The 10,602-nt window shown below is 39.5% G+C and overlaps 1 protein-coding gene across 3 annotated transcripts; it reads right to left on the reverse strand.

The window, feature by feature from the left end:
• Window positions 1–1,388: 1,388 nt before the first annotated feature.
• On the reverse strand, window positions 1,389–10,364 carry LOC310955758 (CMP-N-acetylneuraminate-beta-galactosamide-alpha-2,3-sialyltransferase 1-like). 3 transcript variants are annotated; one of them, XM_083925774.1, is made up of 8 exons: window positions 9,626–10,364; window positions 9,180–9,337; window positions 8,539–8,586; window positions 6,830–7,026; window positions 6,478–6,657; window positions 3,367–3,412; window positions 3,148–3,267; window positions 1,389–2,989 (listed from the first exon to the last, which is right to left on the reverse strand). In XM_083925774.1, exons 3-8 carry the CDS (start codon window positions 8,548–8,550, stop codon window positions 2,825–2,827), a joined length of 720 nt encoding a protein of 239 aa, XP_083781900.1. In that variant the 5' UTR covers window positions 8,551–8,586; window positions 9,180–9,337; window positions 9,626–10,364; the 3' UTR covers window positions 1,389–2,824. The 3 variants fall into 3 exon arrangements, with proteins under 3 accessions (XP_083781900.1, XP_083781898.1, XP_083781899.1); XM_083925772.1 differs by having other exon boundaries at window positions 8,299–8,586; XM_083925773.1 differs by having other exon boundaries at window positions 8,299–8,586; window positions 9,180–9,367.
• Between the last annotated feature and the right edge of the window lie 238 nt (window positions 10,365–10,602).

Consider the following 10,602-nt stretch of genomic DNA (forward strand, 5'->3'; position numbering starts at 1 on the left):
GAACGAAGATTGACCGGTAGATCGAGAGCTTTGCCTTCCGGCTCAGCTCTCTTTTCGTCACAACGGTGCAGTAGAGCGACTGCAACACCGCCCCCGCTGCTCCGATTCTCCGGCCAAACTCACGCTCCATCGTCCCCTCACTCGTGAACATGATCCCGAGGTACTTGAACTCCTTCACTTGGGGTAAGGACTCATTCCCTACCTGGGAAGTTAATCAGGTTATTCTGGCTCATTCATTGAAACAAAGTTCTTGAAACCAGAACAAGGAAATGTTGGCCAGCATATGGGAACTGTACACAACACTGTACACACCATGGTCACATTATCTGTGAACATTTTTAGAGACAATACAGGTCCACTGAACTGAGGACTTTTGTATATTGATTGTTCATTTAGTATGTGCTGTGCCCAATTTAAACTGTTTATCTTTGAAATCAAAAGGTGCAAAGCACTTTCTGTAACTTTTTACAGAATTTTTACAGAAGCCATCTAACTTATTCCTGTGAAGGTTAAATGCACTAACTATAGTCTGCTTTGGACACAAGCTTCAAATTAAAGTCATGTGATGAATTAATTTCTCTTGTTAAATATTTTTTGAGACTAATTTATAGTTTTTACATTTGAGGAAATTTAAGGCAATTCACATATGAATTTGCAGATGGATTCAATGGGCCTCATTCACCAATATCTTATCCCAAGTCCTAAGAACAGTCTTCTTCGGATTCATGACGCGTTCTTAAAACGCTTTTTTTGTTCGTACTTCTGCATTGCCTTGTAAACTGAAAAAACTGATCCTTATTAGCATAGGTAAATGGCCCACCAATCCCCATAAAAGGGCACGAGAGTGCAGGGCTGCCACACGTTGAAAAGAAAGTTGAGAGAATGAAGTCAAGAATACTGAACAAAAGCCTACAGAGAGTGAGCCTCCAAATGTAATTTAAAAAATCCAACTTAAACAGTTCAGACAACGCTAAAACCGAGCAGGGACTTTTTTCTCCCATGATAAAAGCCTGGGTAACGACACAGCCGGTGAAGTAGATAGTAGACACTTTTATCCAGGGGTGTATTGCTATTTCTTTTACTGTAAGAGCGCACAAATGAATTTAATGTATTTAAAATTAAAATGAAGGCCGCAGTGGCCCCTGTTGGATTCCGACTTGCGGGCCATTGCTGCATGTTACATTTTACCAACATGGAAACGCGACTTCTATTCGCTTCACTCATGTGGTAAAGCAGACGCTTGAGTCCATCTCTTGGCTGCATGTTGGCCTCTCTCTCACCTTTTCCTTGTCACTCTTCAGTTCGATTATTCATTAAAGAATACCTAAGCTCCAAAATTATCTGAAAGAAACAATAAAAAACAAAACAAATAACAGACCTACTTTGGGCAATGGTTATTTTATTTAAAAGATTGCATTACTTTGTAACGGAATGTAACAATGAAAATAAATATTAAAAAATATTATGAATGCTACAAATATTATTGCAGTTTAGATACCCGACCACGGATAAGTGGTTGAAGATGAGATGAGATACAACTGTGTTATTGAAGAAATTGCAATAACCATCTGTTTTACAACATGTCCTCACTCAAATGTGCATAAGAGTGCTCTTGAATGTGCATATATGTTGTTCTTACCAAAGAACAAATCCCAAATAAGAAAACATTGCTGAATGTCAGAATATTCGTGAAACTGGCCTGAGGTCCTTAACATGAAAATGTATAGCCACACACAAAACAAGAGAAAAATACAGGAAAATTGACCAAAAACTAAAGAAAAATCATTTTGGCACGGCTATTTATACGTAACTTTTAGTCTACTTCAATTTACCAAATAATATCGAGTCACATTGGCTTTCAGCAGAGTATATACACATTTACCCCTCAGTAACACATAATAATCCATCACTACTTCAAAGGTGACATCTGCCTGGCAGACAAGCCCAGGAGATTTACATACATGCAAAAACACAAACGTCAGTGTCTGTGTGAACTGTGGACAAACTAGTTCACAGCTGAGAAAATGCTTCCATGTTCGTCCGTGACCTCTTTCAGACCAAGGTCACAGTGAAAAGACATTAGTTCTAAAGGGAGTATTTAGGTTTCAGATCATAGTCCAGACTTTTACTAGACAAAATAGATCACATTGAAGCTGTTTGCTAGAAAAGATTCATGCTATATGCATTGTAACAGACCGCCGTTCAAATTTCAATCAATTTTTTTGCCAACATCACAAAATGACAGTAAATGAACAAGGAAAAATACTGTATGCACATAGCATATTATAACAGCTGTTTTCCTATATTGTATTAAATGTAATCAATATTCACTTTATAGTTGCTGCCACTGAAGTGTCACTCAGTTTTTGTAGCTTAAAGGTCCACAACAGGATCCGTCACATTCATTAATCATGTAGTTCCAGGTCTAGGCTTCTTAGCGTTGTTTTGCTTCATATATTATTTACTATCAAGGCTTGAATACTTAAAGGCAACAGCACCTCCATCAATAATTCCAATATGTTATTTACATTGCTTTAGAAAGTTCAATCAATATTTGTAAACATGAGCTACTCGTTCTTTTAAAGCCAGAAACCAGAGAAGCTTGTCTCAAGCTTGTGATGTCATCAAGTATAAAGCGTGGAGCTGCTCCAGAGACAATGAACGAGAGACTCGTTTTGTTTGTCTTCTTTATTCTATTGTAGTTTTGTCCGTTGGCGAACAGAAAATGCCCCCATGCTCAGTCTCATGTTGAACAGCTGTCACAATTCATTTCTTATGGATCAGCGTCACACTTTATACATGACATCACAAATTTTAGCACTATTTATCGTGTATAAAACTTGACTTTTTGTTTATCAGCTAGCTCCTGGATGACTCTATACTCGTGATATCCAGGATGTACTCCAGTTTTTAACTGTTTGTTTTTGAGCGTTTCCCAGTAATGACTCCAGTTTCCATCACTGTCTGCTCCATAACCAAACACATGGACCTAGGAAAACAAAAGTAAACCATTTCAGAACCGTAGAACATGATACGAATGATAAAGCTTACTTGTACAGTTATTTGAATCCACTTGACAGTCATAAGTGTGTTGCAACAACACCGGTGGCATTCACAAGGAAAACCCCTTTTTAAAAATAAACGTACCTCGTCACAAATATGCAGGGCAAGAACCAAAGCCATAAAGCCTGTAGATGGATACCTGCCCTTCTGTCCCAGCCACATGTCATGAACATACCTCATGAAAGCGGGATTAATGACCATCACCTGTTATGAATCAGAATTAGACTTTAATCAGATTTTTTTGAACCATGACCTTTGCAGCTAACAAAGTTTATTGCTGAATGCATTCAAAATAATACTCACCAAATCGTTGTTAGCTTTTATCTTTGATTTTACTGGGGCATATGATCTGAGGAAGAAAGCATGAAATGACTTTCTTGTCAGTAAAATTATACACTAGGCAATCCAACAGAAAAGGAAAGCTGAGAGGATTCTAAACGTGAACGCTTATCTCATGAGGAAATAAACTGTAGACTTTTTAAAGAAATGTGAACAATGAAAGTGTTGGCATGAGGATGAGCCTTGTTCATTCTCTTTCCCAACAACTTTAACCTCCTCCCCTTTTCTAAGCTGCCCCTTATACGGGTTCAAACCGGCAGGGCAGCATATCCTTAACACACCCAAGATCAAATATTATTAGAAGCATCTTGTGGCTGCTTCTCATATCTCAGTCTCTGCACTGCTGACCTTAAATGCTGTACTTTATAGGTTACACCCTATAACAGTGGTTCCCAACCATTCTGTTTAAGGGACATCTTTTTTATCATCGAGTAAACTGGCAACCCCTGAATAAGTGGCATATGTATGGATATTTCATAGTTTATTAAATGTATAACAATAATAGTACAATTATTACAACTGTACAATTAACCCAAATAACAAATAATATATGCAGAACCTCTGTGTAAAAGAAGGGATTTGGAAGAATCTTGAGCAGATGGTTTTCTGTGAATATGTCATCAGAGATGAGATCTGAACTTTAGTACAGCTCTCCATATTATGTATGTTTTACTGTATTTGTGTGTTGTCTTCTCCCTGATGCTTGGCCATTGTTCTATTAGCTCTTTGGTGTACTTTTTAAATGCAGGGCAAGGCAGTTTATCAGGGAGGGAAGGCTCTGTGAGTATAGCTTGGGTTCAGGTTTTCATTGTGCCCTTGTTCTGTTTAGATCTTAAATAATAATCCAACCTTTGAAAGTAACAATTTCATTTGGTTTGGTTTAGTTCTCCCCACCCCACTTACCAACACTAATCTTCAACAGGACCTGCCCTAAGCATCCAGGTGAAAGTAAGCCGGTACTGGCTGGTACCTCTAAAAGAGTTGGAGGGAGTACGCCGTACCGGAATTAAAAATATACTGTCTCTGAAAAAATTACATTTTACTGACAATTACTGAACTGTCTCTGAATTGTGCCTGAACCTACAGTGCAGCGTTTCACTCGACGGACAACGAGTGAGATAGCGCAAGCACTGCTCATCCATCCTGCGGCAACAAGCGCAGCTGGTTTCGAAGTGTTATAGTAAACAGACGCTTGTTGCAAAGTCTCCCAAATAACAACAACATATACAGAAAACTATGTTGATGTTTCAATATTCTGTTTTTATGTGTGCAGTGTTTTGCTGGATAGACAACGAGTGAGCAGAGAGTGCACGGATTAACCAGATCTTGTGCCAACGTGCACAGCTGGTAATTAAAGTGTTTTAGCAGATCGATGTTTGTTACAAATTCTGAGACTTTCACACTAGCAGTGTTGTAAAAAGTACTAGAGTGACACGAAGTCCTGGTGAAAGCTTGATAAGTAGACTATAATAAATAATGAAGTGTTTTTTTTCGGTGTTCTATGCGCACTATTGGTCGATTTGATAGTACCGGCAAGAAACAAAAACTACCTTCAGCCCTGCTAAGCATGCAGAATGGTCATGGATTGACAGGGCCAAGAATTTTTTGTTTGTCTGAAACAGGACACTAACTCCAGTCTCTAGCATGACAGTCAGGCTGTTTGTCTTACCTACATGAAGGGAAAAGTACATCTTGCAGTGGCACTCAGTGTTTGCATTGCATGTAAATGGTGTGCTGCATAGAGTGCGTAGAGTGTTCATTTCTAAGGATACTTTGCTTAGTGACAGACACACAATGTCTTAGCACAGGTGGTGATGTGTAATAGGGTGTTTTTGTTGCCTATGTAACGTAAGCATAAACAAACCTTTATAGGGGTTACTGTGCTGAGCCATAATGGCAAGAATGCCTTGCTTATTATCATTATAAGAAGTGGTGGTATTGCCTAGGAATATATGCTAGGTGAGTTCATTCATTGAAATGATTTGGCTACCGTGTTTAGAAAGGTTGTCCCCCTTTAGAGAGGAAGTACCAATCGATTTGGTTAATGTGTTTGCAAAGTCCGGCTTAGCAACCTAAGAACTGAATAGGATATAGCACAAAGAGAGGATTAAGTAGTTGTAGGACCAGCAGTTGTAGTAGTGCTGGGTTTATTTATTTCAGGGTGTCCAAGGTATTTAATGACGCATCAGATAAAAAAAACAAACATGAAACCTACTAAATCCCTCAGCAGCATACAGTCAAATGACACATAACACCACCGCCGTCCACACTTGGCCTGACATCACCAAATTAATTCACAAATGTGTCTGGAACCTCTCAGTTTGTTTTTGATTTCCAAGGTGTGTTATTAATAGTGCAGTGCAAAATGCCTCTTGATGCAAAAATCACAATGAACCGACATGGAAGACAAGGAAAACATGGCGGCCATTTCACAAACTGTGATGATTTTCAGACAAAGATATATGTTTGGCAAAAGAGCTTCAGGGACGCTTTAGCATCAGTATGAGCTGCACCAGGCATTGACACTTTTTGTGTCACCAACACAGGGAGGAGGTTGGTGTGGATGGGTCGAACAAACACAGGTGTTCATGTCCCATGTAAAACATGGAATCAGTGTTAACTTAAGCCCTGGGGACATGGGTTAAAATACGTTTACCTCAGGACGTCTAAAATATAAATGGCCAATTCGCACAGGATTAAGAAATCTGTATTCTACCAGAAGTGGAGGGGTTACTCAATATACATTTACATTTTTACAACGTTCTACATCATTTTTACTGACATTCTCCGGAATAATTACTGACATGATGCAATTGGACATGACTAAAACCTCTGGTAAAAATGACCTTACCCTACATCTCCACATTAAACTAATCCTAAAACTAAACTACTAAACTAGTATGAAAGTCAACTTACTTCCGAAACATACTTTACTAATGTCATGTATTGGTGTTTCATACTAAATGTACTTAAATATTTATAACAATGGGACCCAGGACGTTAAAAATGTGAGGCCAAGGGACCCTGACCTAGTATCCATGTGTGATGTGTTGAAAGTGAGTGTTGATGACTTACTTTCCAGAAAATCCTGTGGTGAGGGCCTGTGTGACCCACTCAATATCAAGTATCTTAAATGGAACCAGCACAAGATGAGTGGAGTTATCTAAATCCACAGCACTCTCCGGATATACGATACGATGAGTTGTCCTCGTCCCAACATCTGCTTCATAGCCTTCGATACGACCAGTGTTCATTCTAAATAGTACAGAGGGATATATTCCATATGTCACTGTCCTTGGTAGAAATACATTAGGAACTACTTGAATGTTGACTTTTAGTTTCTGACACTGAGAAAATAAATGTTTGTGTCATTGACAAATCATTGAAACCAGACATTATACCAACATTCTTTAGCTTGAGGCTTTACCTTATGATGACATCATGGAAATCTATGAGAGGTCCATAGTGTGATCCCTTCAAATTACCAGAATTTCCTACCACGGCACACGTCCTGCAGCGGGCAGGGCTGGACTCTACAACATCTGGAGTGGATGGGATAATCTTAAACAGGTCGTCTACTGTTTTTCTGTAGGTACTGAAGCTGCGTCCTTCAGACTGTAAGCGCTGCAAGGCATACAAAACAGATTGCTGTTAGACCAGTTATGAGTTGTACTATATAAACAAATAGGCAGGCGTTGTCCCCACAGGGATGATGAGGGCATAATGAACATTGTCAGCACAGAAAATACAACTGTTTCTCAACACAAATTCCTTATATCTGTATCCAGTTAGAATGCAATACAAAAAACTGTTATAATGCATGAACAGTGCCCTTATCTTAATTTAAAACGGACTTAAAGGGGGACATCACTTTTCTGTGCTTGATCACATACATGTGGGCATCTGGAGTGCTTGCCAACCTGCAAACTGTGTAATAAGACATCCCAGTGAGTTGTCTGTGGTTTTCCTAGATTAGAAAACATGGGATTCAACAAGGCTCCCCTTCATGTGTCACATGCGTGCTCATGGAAATATACTGCCCCACCATCTGAGTATCTCCCCGCACGGCTTGAAAACTCCCTTTGCAAATGTGTGCCATATTTTTCTCACCAATCAGAGCAGATCGAGCTTATTATTATTATTATATTCAGGAGGGGGTCTTAAAGACACAGACGCTAAAACTGAGTATCTTAAACAAAGGGTGAATACAGGTATATTCAGAGGGATGAGAAAAATAATGTGTTTTTTGAACATTAAAGCATGTAAACATGAAGCGGGGCAGCCTTACAAAGCTTTTTTCACCTAGTTCTGTTCCAACCTTAAGGACCAACATCCAAAGAATATTGTAAGGGTGAAGGCTGTACTGATTTTTGGTTTTACACATGTATATACACAGATAAGAAAGAACCACAGATCAAGGCTGATTTGTATATATTAAAGCCAAGCAATAGTAAAACACACAGAGATGGCCCTTTAGCAGATTTCCACAGTACATAATCAAATCTGACAGTACAATGGTATACAGTATCCAGCTTCTTTAGGCATTGGTCAGGTGCATAAAGTCCCTCTCCTGGGCACTACCGAGGTGCGGTTGAGCAAGGCACCGAACCCCCAACTGCTCGGGGCGCCGATCCATTTGACAGCCCCCTCGCTCTGACATCTCTCCATTAATTGCATGTATATAGGTCCTGTTTGTGCATATGTGTGTATTTCAGGCGAACTGAACTGGCACCTCTCCAGCCACTAGCTCACATTCCATTCATGGTCCACACAGGGACTCGATCCTACGGTTCCCAGCCGAGTCACCTATGGACTGAGCGACTGCCGCCCCAATCAATCAATCTGGATCTCGATTTGAACTGCAGGTAGAGAGCTTCTTGCAAGGTCACAACTCACCTTCCACCACTTGAAAGCGTCCTCTGAGAGAATGTTGTTTGCTGACAAAAGTGGTTCGACAGATTTGTCGAAGCGCTGCATAAACCACGGATCCTCTTCAGATAAACATCTCTCACAAGCACAGAGCTTTTTGCCCTGAGTCGCCCTGTCAGCTTGTGCCATTGGGGAGGACGGTGTCATGTATCCTCTCCAAAATAAACAGATGCCAGTCACAAACACCATGAACATGAGCGCCCTTACTTTGGCATTCATCTTGGTGGATGCGTCTGATTTGGAATCAGTCCCAATCTGAAGACAAAGTGTGCACAACAGTATGAACATTCATGAATGAGGGAAAACTAATTTCTCGTTTAAAGCAATGATTGTCAAAACAAATAAGGCAGTTTTGGTAGTGGAATGCTCACTACATGAACTCTATTTATATATATTTGTATCAGGCGAATACAGCTGCCAGGCATTATTAAATGAATATACATGTTTTTCTCTCATGAAGACTACATGAGGATTTATAAAAGCACAAACATTGGTTTGATTTTTGTAATTGTTAATAATAATAATAATAATAATAATAATAATAATAAAAATAATAAGACAAATTAGAAATCTTGATTATTGCTATCATTTAGAATAATAATGTCTATAATTTTTCAACTTGATTTATGTATGAGCCAAAATATTAATTTATAAGCCTAAATATACCTAAAATCTATGAAAATGATGCCCTCAGTTAAACTGACATAATAATAATAATAACAACAATAACAATTATAATAATAACAATAGAGACAATAAAATTGATAATAACAATAACAACAACAGTGATAATAGCAATAACAATCATAATCATACATAAATGCCTTAATGTTTTATTTAGGTCCTACCTGATCAGAGGGTAAATAATTGTCTAATATTGGGTGAACGTCAGACGCGTTGTGTCGGAGGGGGATCACAATTGAATGCCCATTGGTGCGCTTGATACTAGTCCCAAGCGAGCCGAAGTCTCAGGAGGCTCGGTTCATCTGCGGTGTAGGGGTGTGGTCTGTGCACAGGTGTCAAAGAGCCATTAATCCTTTAACATTGAGAAAGGAAACATTGTCCGCGCAGATCTTTTGGATTTTCCCTTTTCAGTCATTTGTAAACACATTATTACTTCTTTAAAAAATCTATTTAAACGATACATGTTCAACTCTGATTGGGTCACATTTACTGTTCAAGAATAAAAATGTGTCACAGATATCAAAATGAGTTGGAAACAGGCAGTAGAAAGTTATATGAGAAGCTTTTTGCCAATTAAACGTGTGAAAAGTGTTTAAAAAAAACCCTCTACCTCCGGTGCCTCGGGTCCTCCTCTTCACCCTCCTGCTCTGCGACCGAATACAAATCGACACATTAATAACTCCACCGGAAAGGTTCGGTATTTGTCCTCAAAAAGAAGTGAGGTCAATTATTTCTGCCTGCTCAAGACTCTGGAATAACAGCCGCGCTTTAAGGCACCCGACTATCAAACCTCGGCGCTGATTGAGGAGCGCCTGTTGCCCAAACTTCATTTTTAGCACGGCACGGCTTGGATTATATACGCAGTCAGATCGCGTGGAAAAAAACTAACTCCCTCCGCTCATGCTTTGATTATGAATTGCTATGTTTAAAGTTAAGGCGTGGATTATGATAATGACCCGCCGCCCTCCAGGGCTCATGCGCCTATCATTTAAACAAATAAAGGCTGTAATTAATCACTCGGACTCATTAAAGCAGCGTGTCGGAGAAGTGATGGGAGGCGTTCAAGGTCCGCTGCTGCTGCTGCTGCTGCTGCTGCTGCGCTGTTTCACTGAGAAACTTCCACGGCAACTTCACGAGCGGCTGGATGGGGCAAGACGCAGCGGCGCAGCTCCACTAGTCCCAGTTTTACACTCAATATGTCACTTTAATGAAAGCAATGCGTTCTGCAATGTTTTAATAATAGTAATAATAATAATTGCAATAATAATAATTATTATTATAGATCAAATAATGAGGCGACTAGGCCTATTTCTTGGTGGTTAATAAAGCTGGAACTGTCCCCGTCCCTGTTGAGCGTCGATGGGAGGGGAACACTCCGTCTTCCTGGAGCAGAAGGAGGAAGCCTACAGGCTAAATGAAATGTAACTGTTACAGCAAATTATGACTACGGAAACTCGTGTATTATACACATATTATATTTACATTTCTGCTCAGACAAGTAAAGAAAAACAGGTTTCATATGGTTAAGCTATGGCTGTAGGGAAATACACTGTGGTCACGAGGATATTATGTCGCTGTCCTGCCCAA

The sequence above is a fragment of the Echiichthys vipera genome (genome assembly GCF_963691815.1).
Source record: "Echiichthys vipera genome assembly, chromosome: 13".
Classification (NCBI taxonomy): Eukaryota; Metazoa; Chordata; class Actinopteri; order Perciformes; family Trachinidae; genus Echiichthys; species Echiichthys vipera.

What these genes read in the sequence shown, in the direction of transcription:
- LOC310955758 (XM_083925772.1), bottom strand. Translation starts at nt 8,550, where the DNA reads ATGAATGCCAAAGTAAGGGCGCTCATGTTCATGGTGTTTGTGACTGGC. An exon ending in ACGCTTTCAAGTGGTGGAAG is followed by an intron (nt 7,027 to 8,298) that starts GTGAGTTGTGAC and finishes TATGCCTTGCAG; the next exon opens with CGCTTACAGTCTGAAGGACG. An exon ending in ACCACAGGATTTTCTGGAAA is followed by an intron (nt 3,413 to 6,477) that starts GTAAGTCATCAA and finishes TTTCTTCCTCAG; the next exon opens with ATCATATGCCCCAGTAAAAT.